General features: G+C 40.5%; 1 protein-coding gene across 1 annotated transcript; it reads left to right on the top strand.

The window, feature by feature from the left end:
* The first annotated feature begins 19546 nt into the window (after positions 1 to 19546).
* On the top strand, positions 19547 to 21283 carry LOC122645620 (putative G-type lectin S-receptor-like serine/threonine-protein kinase At1g61610). The gene is made up of 5 exons (XM_043838932.1): positions 19547 to 19761; positions 19846 to 20056; positions 20279 to 20516; positions 20716 to 20863; positions 20968 to 21283. Exons 1-5 carry the CDS (start codon positions 19552 to 19554, stop codon positions 21268 to 21270), a joined length of 1110 nt encoding a protein of 369 aa, XP_043694867.1. The 5' UTR covers positions 19547 to 19551; the 3' UTR covers positions 21271 to 21283.
* Positions 21284 to 21622: the final 339 nt, after the last annotated feature.

Below are 21622 nucleotides of genomic sequence, written 5' to 3' on the forward strand. Positions count from 1 at the left end.
GGGTCGAAGAACTATTGAGTGTCCTGTGGGCATACCGCACCACAGTAAGAACACCCACAGGGGAAAGTCCATTCCACCTAGCATATGGCACAGAAGCACTGGCACCAGTAGAGGTCCTCGCCATGTCCCACAGAGTACTGCACTTCAATGAAAGGATATACACAGATGGACTGCGAGCAAATTTGGACTTCCTAGATGAGGTACGAGAGAAGGCACTCCTGGGAAACATGGCGTACCAACAGCGCAAAGCCAAATACTACAACATCAGGGTGCGAGAGAGGTTATTTCACCAGGGGGACCTAGTCCTAAGGAGGTCAAGTGCATCGCAGTCACGAAAAGAAGGGAAGCTATCAGCAAACTGGGAAGGACCATACATAATTTCCAAGCAGATACGTCCAGGGACATACCGCTTGAAAACTCTGGGGGGCAAGAAGGTAGGCCGTACCTAGAACTCAGAACACCTAAAGAAGTACTACCAGTAGAAGTAACAGCAGCAGCACCACCAACATCAACAGTAAAATAGTAGCGGTAGTGGTAACAGTAGTAGTAGCAATAGCAATAGGAGTAGATGACATCACTGTTTCAAGAATAATTTAACATTTTTTATTGAAGTAAAGAGTTGGTTTCGAAAATACTCGTCTTCTACTACTCGACTGAATCACTGCCACCGCACCAAGGCTCCTTGGCCACCAAGGTCCGTTGACCACCAAGGCATTATGCCACCAAGGCCCGTTGGCTACCAAGGTCCGTTGACCACCAAGGCATTATGCCACCAAGGCCCATTGGCCACCAAGGTTCGTTGATCACCAAGGCGTTATGCCACCAAGGCCCGTTGAAGCAAGGCCCATTGGCCACCAAGGTCCATTGACCACCAAGGCGTTATGCTACCAAGGCCCGTTGGCCACCAAGGTCCATAGACCACCAAAGCGTTATGCCCCCGAGGTGTTATGCCGCCAAGGCCCGTTGGCCACCAAGGTCTGTAGACCGCCAAGATGTGAACATCACTAAGGACTACAGACCACTGAGGATTACAAAGGTAAGAGAACCATCAAAGCAACAAAGATCACATATATGCAACATCCACATCGAAGAAGATAAAAAAGTCAAGTATATACAATCCAAAAGAGAGCATAATCCAAAGTTCAACATCCAAAAAACACCTATCAACTCAGGGTGCATCAGACGGAGGGGCGGCATCCGACCCAACGGGGGACATCATATCAGCCTTAGTAAGGCGAACAAGACTTTTCTCTGGCAAGACCACCCCCTCCTCCATTGCCACAGCGTCACCCTCCGGAGAAGCACGAGCCATAGCGGCAGTCGCAGGCAACAACGTGGTGACCTCCGAGAACCCAGAGAAATCATAGTAGGGGGTCGTCTCCAGAATGCGGAGCTCCAAGTCTCGGATGCCGGCATCATATATCTCCTGATTGTACTTGTGGAAGTACGCAGTGATCTCAGGAGACTTCTGATAAGCTGCCACTGCTCGCTCCCTGGCCTCGGACACCTCAACCTCATGACTCCGCCTCAAGGCGCGAAGCTCCTCCTCCAGGGCACGAACTCTAGATGAGCTCTCGGCTGCTGCAACAGATGCCACCCTGAGCTCCTCAGCCACACTCCTCTCCGTGCCACGGCCTCCTCCTCGGCAACCTTATGCTCCTGAAGCTCCTTCTCCAACCCTGGAACTTACGGTGTAGCTGGATCTCTTGGAAGACATGACTCTCTAGGCGAAGCACCATCTCCATGATAAGATGTTGGACCTGCAAGCAACATAGCCACAAAGAATCATCCCAAGTACAAGAACAATAACAACACCAAAAGCAAAAGAGTGAGAAGCACAACTCACAGAAGCCATGTCCTGGTAGAGGGACTGTGTCAGGAAGGTGTCGCTAAACCTCTATAGGACCGAACGCTCGCCGGGAAGCCTCCCCATATCCAGCCACTCTCAGCATACACCGCGACTGGTCAACGTCGCTCCCTCCTGAAGATCCCAAGGTAGCACCAAAGGAGAGGAGGTGGGCGGATCAGCAACAGCATCAGAAGAAGAGGAGACCACCCCTTTGCCTCTAGAAGGGGGTGGAGCAGAGGATCTAGGAGCAGCAACAGTATGAGACGACCGCAGAAGGATAACCCATGGTCTAGTCCTCACTGAGCCAGGGGTCAGGGCCTCCCTTCCTCTTGGTCCCAGCGACCCTGGAAGGAGAAGAAGCAGGAACTGGAGGATCAACAGCAGAAGAACCAACCCCAAGTGGAACAGTCTGAGTACTCCTCTTCCGCAGATCCGAGCAGAAGACACTAAGATCAAGTCGAATATCCACTACACCACAACATACAATCAAGAAACATAAAACAAGTTAGACAACAGGTGGCACAGAAGAAAAGTACATAAGAAAATACCAAAGAAGCTAAATGTTGTACCAGGGCTCAACTTCCAAAGGCATAAGAAGGCCTCAGAATCTAGCTGACGGACGTCAAACGGGTCGCATCCCTGACATCACTGGAGGGAGTCGCGCTCAAAGTCGCTCAACTCAAGAGGGCGGTTCACCCCCTTGACATCAATAACCTCCCAGGTAGATAGCAAGGCACATCGGAGGACCATGGCAAAAAAGAAGCGGTCTCTCCAATACTTCACATAACTGGTGATCCCCACCAGAGGATCGAGCGTGGCGAGCGACCCCCTAGGGAGACGACGGGCAAAGTGGTAACACCCCCCTTCCCCCTTCTTCAACACATAAAAGTAAGAGAACAGGGGAATGGTGGCAGCACGCCCCATCCGAGCGAAGAACACATAGAAGCCCAGAATGACATGCCAAGAGTTGGGCAACAACTGCCTAGGAGTGAGACCCCAGTGCTCCAACACCAACTCCACAAAATGGGAGATAAGAAAACGAAGACCATAGGCGAAGAAGATACGGTAAAGGCAGACCTCATCCGCTCGATCGGAGTAAGCGTAGTCATCAGGACTAGGGATGCGAAGCACGACCTCAGAGGGTATATGGTACTCCTGACGAAGTGATGCCAAGTCCGAAGAAGTCAAGATGCTAGGAATATGAGCCAACTTGCTCCTAGGGTCACCGACTGAAGTAGAAGCTCTGGAGGCCTTACGACCCCTGCTAGGGCCTGGACCTCCAGAAACCTCTTCCTCCCCATCACTAGCAACAGGGGAAGGTAAGGAAGAAGAAGTATCCGCGGGGGATTACGACCCTGAAGAGGACTCCTCAACAGATCCAACAACGACCGTAGTCAAAACAGAGTCATCAGATGAAGACATGGACAAACAATGAAGCAGACTAGCTACTAGCTACTTACTCAGAATGACGGTCTCCCAAAGCAAAGCAACCAACACGAAGCAAGGGTTGACAACCTGTAACCACCAATGCAGAACCAATCAAACCAAAAAAAAAGAAAAAAAGAGAAGAGAAAGAAAGGAGCATACCAAACACCGAGCAAAGGGCGCGAATTGGAAGAGCTCAAATAGGAGGGGCGCGAACCAGATGGGTGCGAACCAGAGGGGTGCGGATCGAGAAGGGAGCGGACCGCGGTGGATGGGCGCCGATCAGACAGCAGGTATGGACCCCTTGACTGGTGTGGACTGCTGCGAATGGGCACCGATCAGACAGCAGGCGTGGACCCCCTGATGGGTGCTAACCGCGGCGGATGGGCACCGATCAGACAACAGGCGTGGACCCCCTGACGGACGTGGACCACGACGGATGGGCGCCGATCAGACAGCAAGCATGGACCCCGGATGGGCACGGACCGTGGCAGAAGGGCGCCGATCGAAACACCGGGCACGGACCCCTTGACAGGTGCGGACCGCATGGGATGGGCGCCGAACGAGCAGCAGGTACACTGAGTAGGCGTGGACCGCGGCCAAGCTACAGGCGCGGACCGCGGATCGTGAGCGAGCGACAATAGAGCAGCAGAGGCGAGCCCATTAGGCAATGGGTAAACGCGGGCCAAGGCAAGCTAGGCATGCTAGTGTGAGCCCAAGGTAAGGGCCAAGCATCGAGCCATGCATACCATGAAGCAAACCAAGTCCAGAGGCAAGACTAGAAGAGTCATGCAAGCAAGTAGAAGACACTACTCTCCATGGTGACCCAAGAACAAACACATGGGGGGCACAATGAATAGTGACAAAACTCAAGGCCAAGCCAAAGTGAAAGATGCAAAAAGTAAAGAGAGCAAAAGCAAGAGAGAGAGGAAGAGAAATGGAAAGCAAAAAGGGAAAGGGAGAAATAGACAAGGGCATATATCTACAAAAAGAAGAAAAAAAAGAGAAAAGAAAAAGAGATAAAAAATGGGAGAGGAGAGGTTTGAACCCATAACCTCTCCCTCACCAAATTATTTATAAGCACACCCTCAGAGAAGAAATTGTTCGCAGGGAACCCCCAAATTGATACAAGAATGCAGAAGATACTCTCTTAAGCACTCCGTTCCAAGAGAGTGGGGGGCAAATGATGAACCCCAAATTCACTCCAACCAATAAGAGGTCGCCACGTGTCCCAGTCCAAGGAAGGAAGCCAAAATAGGGCCAGTGAAGGACCAACCGTAGGCACTGACCACCAACACCCACGGGCACGAACCCCATCGGGTGTAGCCACCCTTGGGGCCCAACCCCCTTGGGGGCGTGGACCTCCCTGGGCCCCAACCCCCTTGGGGCGGGGATCTCCTTGGGCGCCAACCCCCCTGGATGAAGACCCCGGGGCATGGATTCCCCGAACACGTCATCCCCGGGCACAGTCTCCCTCGAACACGGCAGTCACCATCGCCATCAACAAGACACAGATCGCATCACCAAGGACTATGGGCCACCGCCTATAGAGTCACGTAGTCTAAACGGACTTATATACTAGGAACCTCATCTACCACGTAGATGAGGTCTATCCACCAAAGATGCCAAGTTTATCATGGACACTACATCTTACAGGAAGACGACTACCAAGTCTATCGTGACACCACGTCTCATGGGAGACAACCTATCAAAGAGGAGCCCTGCTACTCAAGGACTCTATCACCTATGGCAAACACTCTACATCAACTGGGACTCTCCACACCACCATACTCTACTATAAAAGGCAAGGTACACAGCCCCATCAGGGGACATCTTAACTCATATTGAATATTACTATTCATCTGTTTGCTCAGAGAGATCTAACTTAGGCATCGGAGAGTCCTAGGCCGAAACCTCACCGGTTTTCCTTTGTCACCAAGGATCTTTTGCAGGTTACGACACTCGAAGGACCGCTGAGTGATTTCTTGACGCAACATCCCCTATCTCTTGTTTCCTTGTATCCGTCTGGGAATGCCTTGACGTAAAACACTTGTATTTTTTTTCTTTTTTTAATTTAAATTTTGCTAACCTTTAGCAAAAAAAAACAAAAGAAAGAGAATAAGATACAAGATAACTCCAGAAGATAAAGAAAGAACAACTACAAACTAACCAAGAACCCCTAACAACTTTGACAATGCCATCAATGACAGGGACAAACAGATTACTCAAAAATAAAATAAAAAGGAAATATTATCGAGAAAAAAAAAATAGAATCTCGGCCTTCGCTAAGCGTCAATAAAAATCTCTTCCTGATTTGAGAGAGACAAAAAATTATTAGTGGATAAGTCCATCAGTCTGGCTGCTGATTTGGCTAAGAAATCCACCACTGGGTTAGCCTCCCTGAAGCAATGAGATACAACACTCAATCTATAATATTTTTAATATTAAGAGAACATGATCCACACCAAATATAAGGGCCCAAAATTCAGCTTCCAAAATTGTTTAACTTGCAACTTTCCAACAAACCTATGAAAGAGAAGACCACGTACTCTTGCCAATGGAGAGGAAATAGTGGATCTAGAAATGGAGAGGACAACTTTCTTTGTCCGTCAATATCGGTCACAAAAAGATTTTTTATTATTTAAAATAATATCTTATTAAGCATATCATCCCACGTTAACTTGTCAATTAAGAAATAAATGCAGATGGTTTGGTATCTTTCAAGTTAATGATCTCCTTGAGGCAAGCAGAAATATAACAAATTCGATCTAGCTCAGTTCGGAACTCTGAATCTTATCATTCCTAGCAAGGCATCATGAGCAGCTTTTGAGATGGGCTTCAGCAATATTTCAAGAGTGAGAACTCTTCTTTCTTCTCTTCCATATTTTCTCTTATTTTTATTACCAAATTGCATAGCAATAGACACCATCAGTGTAAATCAATCAATCACAGATGGAGAAACCTTAGTATCATCTGGAGACATCTTTGAATTAGGTTTCTTCAGTCCTGGTAATTCTACTAATCGATACGTCGGGATTTGGTACAAGAAGACCTCATACACACAAGTTGTTGGGGTCTTAAACGCCATGAAACCGATTCTGGATTCCCATGGAAGTTTGTCCATCAACAGTGAAGGTAATCTTGTTATTTTAGATGGGAAACAAAATGTGATTTGGTATACAAATGCTTCTTCTACTATGTCCAGTAATACTAGTACTGTTGCTATACTAAATGACATGGGAAATTTTATCCTTAGAGAAAACCAATCAAATGTGTCACTTTGGGATAGTTTTGATCATCCCTCCAACACTTTAATCCCAAACATGAAGCTTGGAGGTAATGACAAATTTGGAATAAGTCTTAGATTAACATCTTGGGTAAGCGAAAACAATCCGGCACCGGGAAAGTTTTTCTTGCGCCGGAATCGACAAGAAGCACAGCAAGTATACATCGTGAGTGGGTCAGCTGCAACCATCGTGAATGGTTCGAATGAAGTCAAGCACTGGAGTTCCGGTCAGTGGAATGGGCGGAGCTTCACCGGAATACCGGGAATGTCTCAAGACTACGTTAACGGTATCACCTTCAGCAGCGACGGAAATGGAGGAGAGTATTACATGTATAGCACATCTGATAGTTCAAACATTTCGATTGAGGTTCTTGATTCTTCAGGAAATATAGTGACAAAAGATTGGGATGACCAAAAGAAGGAATGGGTTGATGTATGGTTTGCTATCAGTAGCCAATGTGATGTTTATGGTACATGTGGGCCTTTTGGGATTTGTAATAAGACGGAATCAATCATTTGTAGTTGTATGAGAGGATTCCAACCCAAGTTCTCTGATAAATGGAGAAATGGAAACTGGAGTGATGGGTGCAGGAGAAGTACTCCATTACAGTGTGGTTCTGGTTCTGGTTCTGGTTCTGGTTCTGATCATGAAGGGTTTCTGAAATTGGAAGGAGTGAAGTTGCCAGATCTTGCAGAATATTTATTAGTTAATGACGTGAATGAATGCAATAGTAGTTGCCTCAACAATTGTTCTTGTCTGGCTTATGCATATGTTAGTGGACTTGGGTGTATGGTTTGGAGCACGGACTTGATTGATGTTCAACAGTTCTCTTCCGGTGGGCAAGACCTTTTTCTCCGTCTTCCATCTTCAGAACTAGGTAATCTTTCTCTCTTTCTCTCTCATTTATTTATTTGGTCAAAGATTTCATACACGGTCGTATCCCTCTTACAAAGAGTTGAAAAAGTCATAAACCCCTCATCCATATTTAATGCTTCGAAACTCTTACGCAATCACATGCTCACATGTACGGCTGTGTGATGAAAACTGTCTCCTATTTATTTTTTCGGTGGAAGTTCTCTGTGCAGCAGCGCAGGCTATGCCCAGACACATGGGCTGCCCATTCAAGGGGGCAGGGTGGTCATTTCACCCACCCTCATGTGTCGGGGTGCAGCCTGCGTTGCTGCACAGAGAACATTTGGCCTTATTTTTCTATCAAAACAAACATTTATTGAAAGGAAGAGGGTGGGCTTGTTGTGTGCCTAGCATGTGTCATCCTTTGTCCCGGTCTGAATCGGGATCATCTTCAACTACTTGGGCGTCCAATTTCTTTCCATCCACGCAGTCAATGGCAGGGAAGACTTGGACACGTATCCTCATGAGTTTGTAGGTGTTGGGATGTGTGTCCAACATAACTAGGTGTGCGGTCCATAAATATCATAGTTTTTTTTTTGTTTTTTTTTTTTGTTTTTGTTTTTGTTTTTTTTTTGAGTAGGATAGTCCATAAATATCAAAGTGGCATGCACACCTATTCACCATTTTCTTTATCAAGATAAAATTGGTATTATATACATTCAATTGGCTGACAAGAGGGGAGGGGTGAATCCGTGAAGGTGGACTTGAAACTAGACTGCACCTTCTGAGTAAATATTAAATTACAAGATGTGCAAACATAGAAAACTTCTACAAGGTCACCCTTTTAGTCGTTTGAAACTCAGTTCTTTGCTCATGACTATAGGTAACCTAATGTAAAATATTCTAGATATCTATGGATTTTCTTTAATATTTTATCTAAATTATGTTAGTGGTGTACTTTGTTTTTGGTAAACTGAAATATATTCATTAGAATGTGACTAACACGCAACTAATGGGTTATAAAGATCCATTAGTGATGGAGTGGAATGTGCCTAGACTGTCGTACACTGTATAGACAAGGCCTTCCAAGCTAAAGACTTTGCCAAAGCATTAGACTCTCTAGAAATATAAAGAAAATTACTAGGAAGTAGACAAGAGGATAAGTGCTTTATGTCCTTAACAACCGATTAGATATAGAGTGGAACTGGCTTCAGGGGATCATTGATGTAGGAGATAACTCCCTTGTTATCGGACTCAATGATTAAATGATCCACAACTTGGGCTATATCCTACAACAGACTGCATCTAATGGCCATAGCTTCACCAACCTCAATCTCTCTAAAATTCGTCACTTCGAACTTAGCCACTACCATATCAAGATCCATATTTAAAGCAGTTGCAAATGCGCAACTTTCTTTACTTATTAGCTGATGATGTAGCAAAGAAGATGAATGGAGACATATTCCAATGGATCAACATTACCAGTACATATGATGATCTGTATTTGGCTGTTATTTCTTTCTTGTCTCTACTTCAATTTGTTCAAGGAATAAGCATCATCAACAAGCCATATTTTAATCCCTCATTTCTTTGAACCGTGAATACATCAATTGTTATCATCATCAAATATGAAGTCGAGTTACAAATTTTGTTGTACTCAATTGGAGATATCACCAACAACTTTGCTTGATTTTCGTTTGATCCCGGTGGGCAACAACCATCGTTGATCGGGGCAAGAGTTTGAGGACGAACTCTTTTACAACCGGGAGAGAATGATGCAGCACAGAACTAAGCCTAATCAATCCAAGGACCACAAGGAGGTCGGCCCGAGTTAAGGAGAGGCGTGCCAGGCATGGTCAGCCCCTGCAAGGATAGTCCATTCACTCCTTATCTTCCTAATATTTTTAAAGAAAGAAGTTGCACCTAAGAGAGGGAAGATTTGGATTGATTTAATTTGGAGTTATCTCAGTCGCTTAATAAACTACTACTAAATAAATAAAGAATCAATCAGCTAACTAGTATATTGGCCTGATGGAAGATTGGATTGAAGATTGGATTGAACATTGGATTTCTGAGTAAGAGTATATGGGGCTTATTGAAGAGAAGATTGGATTCTGATTTTGGCTAATTGAAGATTGGAGATTCTGATTGAAGTTTTTTTGGCTGATTGAAGATTGGAGATTTTGATTGAAGTATTTTTGGTTGATTGAAGATTAGAGATTGGAATCTTTTCTTCTATCTTCCTTATTCATACTCAGCTCTAAGTCTATATATGTAATCCTCCATGCTTGAATGAGGACAGATTATGAAGTTTAATGAAATTGCTCTAGTTTGAGCCTTGAACTTGATTGGAGTTCTAGCAGGTCCATTTCTTCTTTTGTTCGATTGATTAACTCACTTCTCCCGATCCCGGCTTCCATCAAGGCAGCACCTCCTCCAGATGAAGGACCTGGTTTTAGGGAGGGAACGGCAATGCCAAATAGATTTCTAGATCTCTTCAAGGGTAGATGCCCAATGGCTTCTTGAAGATGGAGAAGGAATAGCCAGCAACTTTTGTTTCTCCTCACTACACAAGAGCTTATATGCAGATTTAACAATGAATTTGCCTCTCCTATCTCCCCCCCCCCCCCAACACTAGCCGATCCTCAGAAGGAAATAATGGAAGCTGGATATGCATAATGGCATCTTTAATATCCTTGGGAAATAGTGTATTGAGTAGTTCCTCATTCCACCTATTGCTGATGGAGAGAATGAGATCCGATATTGCTGTAGCAAGATGGTATCATATAACTAGGAAGCGAAGGAACCCGTCTGTCCCTCCAAATATTAACAGATAATCCATTGTCAATCTGCCATAATAGTCCTCGTTCAAGAACCTTCCTGTCTTCCATGATAATCCTCCACCCCCATGATGGACTGTGACCAACCACCACCTTGATAAAGCTGCAATTAGTGAAGTAAATCCCCTTCATATACAGGGCCCAATCTGATTCTGGATCAGCAAAGAGTCTCCAGGATGCCTTAGGTAAAAGAGCTTTGTTTTGAAGTTAAGGGTCTCTAAGACCAATTCCCCCTTCTGTTTTGTTTGACACAATTTTCCCTGTGAGAGCCAATGCACTTTGTTGATTTCATCATTTCCAGTCCAAAAAAGTGAGTTGTTGTACTTTGGATCTTCTTATGAATGGATGACGGTAACATGAAATGAGAGGATGCAAAATTGAAGATGGAGAGAGCTATGGACTTTAACAATACTTCACATCCAGCAAAGGAGAGAAGGCGTTGAGACCACCCATGTACTCTTTTGGACATACGGTCATTAATCTCATGGAAGACCTCTGTTTTATGAACCCCAATAGTAGAAGGAACTCCCAGATATTTTGATGGGCCATCCTCATATGGGAATTTTAAGATTCTTGGGAACCACCTCTTAATTCGGAGGGCAATATTCGGACTAAAGCAAAGGCTGGATTTTTTTTCTTATTGATAGAATGCCTGCTGGCTCGATAGAAGACATCAACCACATCTTTTAAGTTGTGAAGTTCTTGAAGCCTTACTCCTGACAAAAAAAAAAAAAACAATAATCTGCAAAAAGAAGGTGGGTGATGGGTACTCCTCGATTTAGAACTCGAATGCCATGAATGTGACCTTCACTTTCTGCTTTAGAAAACAAGCTACTTAGAGCTTGGGAGCAAAGGATGAAAAGAATTGGAGAACGGGAATCTCCCTTTCTAAGACCTCTCGAAGGCTGAATTGAGCATCTTACAGCACCATTAATCAAGATAGAATAATAAACTAAAGAGACACAAGACGTAACTAGGAAGACAAATTTAGAACCGAAACCAAAGCGGGTTAGAATTTTACCAAGGAAAGGCCATTCTATCTTGTCATATGCTCTTTTCATGTCCAACTTAAGAACAACCAACTTCTTCTTCCCCTTCTTCTTTTTCTTCACATAGTGAAAATTTTCATGGGCTGAGATGATGTTGTCCGAGATAAGGTGACCCGGTATAAAGACTGACTGAGTGGTTGAGATAGCTTGAGGCAAAACCGATTGCAATCATAATGCTAGCAGTTTGGTAATCACTTTAACAGCGACCCCACATAAGCTGATGGGTCTAAAGTTATCAATCTCCTCCAGGTTACCCATCTTTGGAATGAGGGTAATGAGAGTGTCATTGCAATGAGGAGGAAAGGATCTTGTATAAAAAACACTAACAACAAAGGAATAGAGATTGAAAAATATGTTTGAAAAAACAGAGGGGGAAAACTATCAGCAGCTGGAGCTTTCAAGGGTGCCATGTCAAATGGAACATAACGTATAATTGTCAATGTCGGATATGCACGATTGGATTGCTTGAAGGGTTGAATCAAGGGCCTCTTTATGACAACCTTCAAAGGTATACATCTCCTTATAGTGAGTTTCAAAAGCCTTGTCGATGACAGATTCAGTTGATGACCAATCGCCAGTTGGAAGGCGAATTTTCAGGATTCTGTTTTGTTGCCGCCGCTGTATGGTCGAGGTGTGAAAGAACGCTGTGTTCATATAATATGTAAGTTTACCTTGTAGCATATTATATAGTTGATCAGATATTGCAAACGTAACAATAAGTTAGATATTGACCATTTTAGAAAGGGTCTTATTTGGTGTAACTATGATTGGTTATTCTGAGTTTAGTACCAAGATTGGAAATATCGTACAATAAAGGTGTTTTGGGAAACAAAAAAGCTATTCTTATCAGTGGGATTTATACTAGGAATGTGTAGGGCTTGGCCATGACTCACGCACACTTGGCAAAGCCATGGCCCCGTCTCTCTATGATGAAGTTTTACCTATTTTCTTCCATTCTTAATTGTTTCTTTTAGCTAGTTGAAATTAAAATTAGAGAGAAGGTTGTTCTAGAATTGTGCTTTTTTCATAGTTTTGATTGATACTCTAAAGCTATAATCTGTTAGCTTAATTTTTCATTATGTTCCTTCTGTTTCAATTCTTTTTACAGGCCTGCCCTTACATTATATTATTTAGTTGACTTGATTGAAGGATTGTGGATTGTTGGTGTTAGATGATGACTCCAGTCTGGAATTTTGGATTTTTTTTTTCCCTTTTTTTTGAAGATGGTTTTTCTAGAAAACTTCAGTTCAACAAAACTGAAATGATTACAACCTAAACAAAGATACCCAACCCATCATTCATTGTTTATATCCACTTAAGCATACTTATTTAACAAAGTGTAAGTGTACATAAACTTCCTTAGAATACATAAACAAAATTATGGTTTACATAAAGTTTACATCAAACATCCTTTTCGATGCACCGGAGTGTACAATGAATCATTACGCAACATTTGGAGAATGGGCAGCAAGCTACTTAGTGCTCTGTACAGGTCAACACGCTAACAAATCAATTAGGGTTACCATTCATTGGTTTGAACCATAAGTTAGAAGAGTCCTTATGAGCATAAGTATTCTTCTTAGACACTCCAATAATAGTTTAAAATCTGAGAGGTGGCAATGCAAGCACCTTAATGGATTTAGCTTTAGAGGGAGAGTCTGATGTAGTCTCACCTAGGCTTGTTTAACTAAGGATCGAGAGAGTGAGTTTACACAAGCACAAAAAGCAACAAAATGTTGTGAAAAAATGTGCAGCTTTGTGTGACTTCAGAAAAACGTCACTAATTTTTTTAATAAATGTTAGTTTAACTTGATTCGATTGGTAAATGAAAGAAGATTCATGGCTCTAATACTTTGGTAAAGAAAATGTTCTTATATTTCTAGTGAAGGTATCTGAATTTGTGCTGAAAGTGACAACAGTGTAACGACAAAATTTTGGATGGAGGGAATGGTAGAGGGACTTACTTCTCTTCTAGGATGTAGGTGAAAGGCAAAACTCCTACTCTTCTACGAAGGAGAGAAAATCCTTCAAAGTTTATGAGATGAATATTACTATGCTTAAGAGTTGGTTCAAGAGAAGTGCTTGTAGAAACGTTCAACAAAATATCATTTCATAGCTCTCATTACAATGAGAATAGGTTGTCCTTTAATAGGAAAAAAAAGGAACCCTTGAGAGGTTGCAATGCAAGCACCTAGATGGATTTAGCATTAGAGGGAGAGTCTGATGTAGCCTCGCCTAACCTTATTTAACTAAAGATCGGGAGAATGAGTTTACACAAGCACAAAAAGCAACAAAATATTGTGAAACATTTTGCAGCTTTGTGCGACTTCAGAAAAACGTCACTAATTTTCTTAATAAATGTTAGTTTAACCTGATTCTAGTGGTAAATGAAAGAAGATTCATGGCTCTAATACTTTGGTAAAGAAAGTTTTCTCATATTTCTAGTGAAGGTATCCGAATTTGTGCTGGAAGTGACAATAGGTGTAACGACAAAATTTTGGATGGAGAGAAGGGTAGAGGGACTTACTTCTCTTCTAGGATGTAGGTGAAGACCAAAGCTCCTACTCTTCTAGGAAGGAGAGAAATCCTTTAAAGTTTCTGAGATGAACATTACTAAGCTTACGAGTATGTTCAAGAGAAGTGCCTATAGAAACGTTCAACAAAATATCATTTCATAGCTCTCATTACAATGAGAATAGATTGTCCTTTAATAGGAAAACAAAGGAACCATTAAAAGGTATTGCAAATCTTAACCCTAAATTTTTCTATGGCTGAAATTGATTACAAGCATAGCAAAAAAAAGCCTAGTAAACAATTCAAAGATTCTTCCTGCCTTGAAGCATGTTTTAAGAGAGACTTTGTAGCCTTCAAGAGGGACTTTGTAGTCTTCAAGAAGGACTTTCGAAGTGTAATTGAAGTTGTGTAAATCAAGAGAATCTTTGAAGGATGAGCTGCCACATTATCATACACTTTGGAATTGAAGTGACACTTTAAGGAGATGAAGAGTCACCCAATCAAAAAAGGCCAACTAGGGGGTAGTGTTTAGTCAAGGATTAGGTTCACATGTAGGCTCGCTAGGGGGTTTGGGTTAGGTCTAAAGGAGGCCGTCTAGGGGGATGGGCTAGGTCCAAGGTTGGATTTAGCCTAAGAAATAGACTGGGAACCTAGGTAGGTGGATTGTACTGCATGTGCTTGGTAGAAAATGCAGACCTCCTTTGATATAACTCAGATTGAGGTGATTTCCAAAGTCATGACAGAGGACTTAAAGGAATATAACTTTCATTCTTACGGTTTTCTTAAGATATCATTTATTTAACCCAAACATACCCTTAAAGTTGACACTTTGCATAGGCAAAGTTTTGGATTTTATTTTGGACAGTTTTGGACCTAGGCTGGGCTTGAGTCTTTGAGCTTGGATCTGGGCTGATCTTACAAGAACATGGCTATGGTCCATTTGAGCATAGAGCTGGTCAGGTTCAGTCACATGGGTGTGGACGTGGTTTTCATCAGAGTCACTCTCCTGAGGGGGATGCCTTATCAATCAAGATGCAATAGATAAAAGTTGGGTAATCACTGAAGTAATTGTATGTGTACCATCCAAGTGAGAGATGTATGCATGTCCTAAAATATCTTCAATCTAGAAGGATAGAAACTCAGGAGCCTTGGTAAAGCATCTGAACATTGGTCATCTTAGTTTTTCGAGTGCAGGTTGCCATCAAGTATCTCTCAAAATTGGTGTGATTAGGTGCGTTCTCCTATTATGGCTTGAAAGTCAAGAACACGATCAAGCACAACACTCTCCCCTTTATTTATTTATTTATTTATAACTAGCACTCTCGCTACTTACACTTAGCTCCAAGGGTGTCCTGACCTCTGATACATAACAAGGAAACCTCTGGCATCTTCTTACCATGAAAATTATATCCTCTGCTAGCCAAAGTAACATACAACCAAGTTACCCATAGTGGGAAAAAAGGGAAAGAAGTCAATATGGGATCCCTAACCTAACTTTTACTATAAATAGAAAATGTGCCCTAACATGAAGTGTATTGATCAACCTGGTTAATCATACCAACACCACTATCATTACTAAAATCTTGACAGCACTAGAGAAAATCATGTCATCAAGGGAGGGGAATATTTTAAAATCCTCTCTCTCCATCTTGAAAGCCTAATCTTTTTGATGAACTAGGTAGGGTGGAGCCTTCACCTTTCCCTACCATTCGCTTATATAAAATACACTACCTTGTCTTTCTCACCAATGAGGTATGTTATGGTCCAAGTGTCTTTTAATAAAAAAAAACCACATAAGGTGATCTTTGTGGAGCACCTTTGATCTTTGTGGGTCTACACATGCTCAATGTTTCTTTTGGGCCCATCATCAATGAAATGTGAAGAAGAAAGTGCTTACTTGGCTATACAAAAGTCCATATCGTTCTCTAGGTACATGTTGCGATTTTTTCACCCAAACAAATTGAAGTTAGTTAAAAAATGATTTTAAAAACTTATGAATAGATCTTCGCTAGGATGCAGCTGGAAAAGCAAGGTTTCGGTTTTGTTGAGCTGTAATTTAGAGGCCAGGTTTCTCCTGCTAATGGCAATGCCGAAGGTGGGGGCCCTGGATCTTTCCTTTTTGGTCATCTACTGGGACTATCCAGTATGAGGCTATTTTGTATATTCTTTCTTATTTTCCTTAATAAAATTTGATCTTTAGGGGAAAAAAAAAACTTGTGAATTAAATTTCCATACTTTGGGAGTAAAACTACTGTTCTTCTCAAAGCCTCAAACAAGAAAAGCATAATTGTTATACATATCCAATTATATTGTTCTGACCTTCTTTCTTTTCTTTTTTTAAGAAAACAATTTAGTAATTAGGAAAAGAAGAAGGAACTACATATGTACCAAGGTCCCTATTGTAAAAATAAGACAATTGAGAGAATTAAAGACTTATCTGAACTGTATTCAATAATAACTCCTCAGTTTTCTACGAAGATGAATAATATATCATTGCAAACATTGCGATGTTAATGTAAGATGTGGGCTAAGTCACGTCACTTGACGTAGTCCTAAAGACCATAAACTCTCCTATGGTTCAACCAGGAGATGTGTGAATGGGTCTCCAAGATAAAATAGTCCCTTAACTTCCACAAATTGTAGTTCACTCTCCTACGACACCCCTTTGAGTTCTACACGATTGTGCCCAAAATCAATGAAGAAAACTTGAAGATATGATCGGTAAAACAGGAAAACATAGGTGTGTTTTGTAGATAACGGAACGCACAATAAGATTGTATTGAGAGAGGAAAATGGGCTCATAAAATGCTCTTAGAATTATCTTATAAGTGCTAGGGACAACCTCTATATATAGAGGAGAAAAAACCCCTTGGAAGCATCTTTCCAAAAAAGATGTGTCTCACCAAAAACTAGTCATTACTGGCATGAAATGGACACTGGAAGGCACCATTTCAGAATGGCTGGTGTTGTCTACACTCCAAACAACGCCAAACATCCTTCCCATGACGTCGAAATATATATCTCGTGCATCAAACAGAGAGGTAGGCGAGCCGGTATAGGTGGCGACATCCATAGAATGGGCCGACATTGGAGATTGTGTCTGATGAAGTCGATGAAAGACCCATTAATGTCAAACAAAGAGTGAATGGTGCTGACATCATGAAAAACCCGAACGGTGCCCCTAATGGGAACCTCCAACATTGAAAATTCTTATTTGAAGTCGGCCAAAAATAATCCAAATTCATATTCGGACTAGATCAAAAAATATATTTATATATGGGCAAGAGATCGTTGCTTGGTTGTGTAGCCCTTGCACTAGGGCAAGGACCAATGAGAGTATGCACAAGGGCATCAAATCGAATGGGGTTTTTATTTTAAGAAAGTTAGGCAGTAACTTTGCACGCTCCCTGTGCCAAGGCACAGGAGCCACACAACCAACCAATGTTCTTTTTTTATTTTATATATTAATGCCTCTCTTGAAGCATCTTGGACCAACCATGGACAAAAGGGAAGAGGGATAACTCTCTTCAAGAATCCTCACCCTTATAATTCCAATATATAAATGTCACTTCATGCTCATCCATTACCAATATAGAACTAATCTTTCCGCACAGAAGTGTTGTACCTAAGAACAACTCCCAAGAGAACAAAACCTCAAAAAACTTGTAGGAGGGAAAACACTAAAATCAATTTTCAAAAGGGAATAAGGTATTTTGAAACTCATTTTTAAATACATTCCCAATAGTCCCCTAACCCAGCAAGTAGCCCCAGAATGCTAGATCAGACTAAGGAAACTTAGAAAACTAGGTGAGAGAAAAATAATGTTAGTATATTCTTTGCTTTGGCAGCCCTTCATCTTCCAACTGAAAATCGATCCAAGTTGCCAAATAAAAAGCCTTACTTTTCTTATTAGCAGCTACATGTCCCTCTTTGAACTACTCCAAGAAATTATCAACCTTTTGCTAAAAACTCTTCACCTTACAGCTGACGAAATGGTTCTTTCACACATACTTGGAGAGAGAGAGGGAGATGACCCAAAACCCGTCCAATTACAAAGACAGACCAATTATAATTGTGTGGACCTGCAAATACAAGACACACAAAACCCCAACACTATATAAGGATAGAGGTGTCTACCAAAGAAAGTAGTGTTGATCCAAGTGAGGAGCCAAGATGTGAGAATCTAAGTGAGAGTCCAAGAAGTACAATGTAGGAGCAACATGTGTACAAGAACTAAGCAATGAGTCAAGGTGAAAGTATGTAGAGTGAAAGGGAGATGGGAGGTACATGGGTGCTTAGGTTTGGATGTCAAATCGCAAGGGTTGTACTATTTTCTCTTCTCTTAATTCATAGTAGAAGTTGGCGGTTTTGCTAAACAACGTAAATCTCTTGCCTCCTCTTTGTTTATGTGCTTGTTTTATTTTGTGTTTTGTTCATCTTACATATACCATTTTTATGCGTTGCTCACTTTTCAAAGAGAAAGTTGGACAAATTATTTTCCCAACCCCAACAAGCATTTCACGCACTAAATAATAGAAAGACCAAAATATGTGGGAACAAAAAGAAATAATTTGAATATAGAAAAATATTGACTCTTTTCTTTATTCCTATCATCCATATCAAACATTTTTTAGAAGAAAAACTGATTTTATCATCCTCATAAAGGATTTATAATCTAACATGAATTTAGCATAGACATATTGTCAATGAATTTAAAATCTGTCCGCATTAACTACTCAAATAGCTACCATTTTAAGCACATAAAAGTCGCTTAGTTCATGTAAAAAATTAGTAGGAGAGAATTTAGTTGCATGAGATTGGTTGTTTTGATAAGCTCCTCACACAAGACATCTAGATGGAGGAGGAAATCATGCAAATTCTCAGATTTTATTTGTTTCTTTGTTTAAGATACCAAAATCCTCCTTTTATGTTAAGAGTTTTAATTGAATAGAATTTTCCTTTTTGTATCACATCTCAAGTAATTTTACCCTTTCTATATTCTATAATAAAGTTACTATAACCTAAGCCATTCATTCTATTCTGAACTGCTAAGCATTTTGATCCATAAAATTCACATGTTTAAAACTTTTTTTGTTGCTATTGCATTACATGAGTAAATCGTGACTGACTAGAGGATCTTAATATTCTTTATCTTTTTAGCATCTTGTGTGCTTAATGGATGGATGGTACTAGGGTGCATTAAAGATGTAAATTTCTTTTCCTAATTTATTTCACTATGAAATTTTAACTATACATAATTTATTGATGTCTTGCTACAAAAGTTGCAAATAGTTGAGCCACACAATATTATTCTTTAATTAATTTTTGTGGTTTTTGTAAGAAGGCAAAGTATAATTTGTAATTGAATGTGGTTAATGGACTATCTACAGAGTTCTAGATAATTTTTATATTAGATGAAATTATGGGTTTTATAATATATTTTCTTTCCTAAAATTGCAGTCAACCAAGCAATTCAACCAACAGACAACCCAAGAAAAATAAATACACTTGCTATAGTACTCATAGCAGTTTTTGGAACATGTACATTCATCATAATTGCAACTGTGTATGTATTGTACCGATCCAAGCGAAAGCAAAAAGGTAAAGTATGTAAATTACTTTCATTTATATTCAAAAATATATTTGTGGCTTTAAATACTTTTTTTGTGTCCTTTGAATCATTGAAATCAGGGGCAAATACAAAATTGTCAAATACATCTGATTTGGTTAAGGCCATGGAGAGTTGTTCTTCATCCTCCCTATATCCAAGTTTCGTAAAAGATAATTTACAACATGTAGAAAATCCAGAAATCCAATTTTCCCATGTAAATCATGGAGAAGATCAAGAACTCCAATTGTTTGACTTTGATAGTGTCAAAATGGCTACAAACAACTTCTCAGTTTGGAACAGAATAGGAGAGGGAGGTTTTGGCATTGTTTATAAGGTAACATTCTGATGACCTACAAGAATATATGAATTGGAAAGTCTCTTCTTGGAAAACCTTTCTCTGATTTCATAATTCCTTCAGGGTGATCTATCATCAGGACAAGCTATAGCTGTCAAAAGACTTTCAAGAACTTCAGGACAAGGAATGACAGAGTTCAAGAATGAAATTATTTTAATTTCTAAACTCCAACACAGGAACCTTGTCAAGCTTGTTGGTGTTTGCATTGAAGGAGAAGAAAAGCTTTTGCTTTATGAGTATTTAAGCAACAAAAGCTTGGATAAATTCTTATTCGGTAAGTTTGTTATACCACTTCCTAATTTCTTATCCTTTTCTTCTTTTCCCCTACAAAATATGCATAATAAACTTCCAAAGGCTGGCTAGTTTTGCCTAGCCAAATGGTAAACATGAAAACCAAAAGTGAGTACAATTTTTATTTTTCAAGATATATATATATATATATATATTGGTAGTTCAACAGATTATTTATTGAGTGACATTGATCATTGATGATTAGACCCAACAAAACGGGCCAAATTGGACTGGACTACGCGTTTTAGGATTATCGAAGGAGTTGCATGTGGACTACTTTATCTTCATCGTGATTCTCGGTTAAGAATCATTCATCGAGATTTGAAGACGAGCAACATTCTCTTAGATGAAGAAATGAATCCAAAAATTTCAGATTTTGGCATGGCAAGGATCTTCGGCGTGAAACAGGATCTAGCAAATACTAATAGAGTGGTTGGAACATAGTAAGTATGAAGTCAATTTAATCTAGACTTAGATAAAATTAATAGCATTTAAAGGACCATTTAAACAAAGTGTTTCCGTACTTTAAATCTATTTTGAATATATATCTTAAAGCACAAACCTGTACTCTCATAAGACAATCAAAAGACTATAAGCATCATAAGATGTTAATTAAGATGTGTTATTGAATGTTTTATACAGCGGCTACATGGCACCGGAGTATGCCTTGGAAGGAATATTTTCTGAAAAATCAGATGTCTTCAGCTTTGGTATCATGTTACTAGAGATTGTGAGTGGTGTAAAAAATAGTAGCTTTTGTCATGAAGAACATCTAAGCCTTTTGGGCTATGTAAGTCACATTCTAAGTAATCTCCTTTTTTATGCTATTTTCAATTAATCGTTTAATTTTGTTTTATCTTGATTTCTCATAAATGACATTTGAGAGTATTACAGGCATGGCAATTATGGAACTCAGGCAAGGGAATGCAATTGATTGATCAAACAATAGTTAATAGTTGTCATCCAAATGAAGCATTGAGATGCATCCATATAGGGCTTCTCTGTGTGCAAGATTATGCGGTGGACAGGCCAACTATGTCCAAAGTAGTTTTCATGCTTAGTAATGATACAAGTGATCTTACTCCTCCAAAAATGCCTTTATATATTCGTGGCATGAATCACATTAATTTGAGTTCATTTGTAAGTGATGTTAACTCTATAAATGAATGTTCCATAACAGTCATTGAAAGCCGATGAGGAGAATAATTACTTCTGTAATGGTTTTGTATAAATATATTGTCTTTCTTTTTAAATTGCCATAATGGTATATTTATTTTGTCATTTAAGCTTGTAGCGTAAGTTAATTTGATTTGAGCTTTATTAACTAGAGTGCATTGGTCTTTAATTTTTTAATTTTTGAGGTTTAGCTATAATTGAAAGATAATGAGATAAAGAGGGGCAATGTTAATCAGCTCTTATATGCAAACTAGTATGGCAAATCAAGCATGAAGATTCGGGGATGGGCAGTTTTTTTCGTGCTTGAGTGTTTGATGTAGAGAGAGAGAGAGAGACGGTGATTGTTGGAGGTGTGGGTAGATGAAGATTTTCC

Source organism: Telopea speciosissima, chromosome 11 (assembly GCF_018873765.1).
Source record: "Telopea speciosissima isolate NSW1024214 ecotype Mountain lineage chromosome 11, Tspe_v1, whole genome shotgun sequence".
Lineage (NCBI taxonomy): Eukaryota > Viridiplantae > Streptophyta > Magnoliopsida > Proteales > Proteaceae > Telopea > Telopea speciosissima.

What these genes read in the sequence shown, in the direction of transcription:
- LOC122645620 (XM_043838932.1), top strand. Translation starts at nt 19,552, where the DNA reads ATGGAGAGTTGTTCTTCATCCTCCCTATATCCAAGTTTCGTAAAAGAT. An exon ending in CTTGGATAAATTCTTATTCG is followed by an intron (nt 20,057 to 20,278) that starts GTAAGTTTGTTA and finishes ATTGATGATTAG; the next exon opens with ACCCAACAAAACGGGCCAAA. An exon ending in AATAGAGTGGTTGGAACATA is followed by an intron (nt 20,517 to 20,715) that starts GTAAGTATGAAG and finishes TGTTTTATACAG; the next exon opens with CGGCTACATGGCACCGGAGT.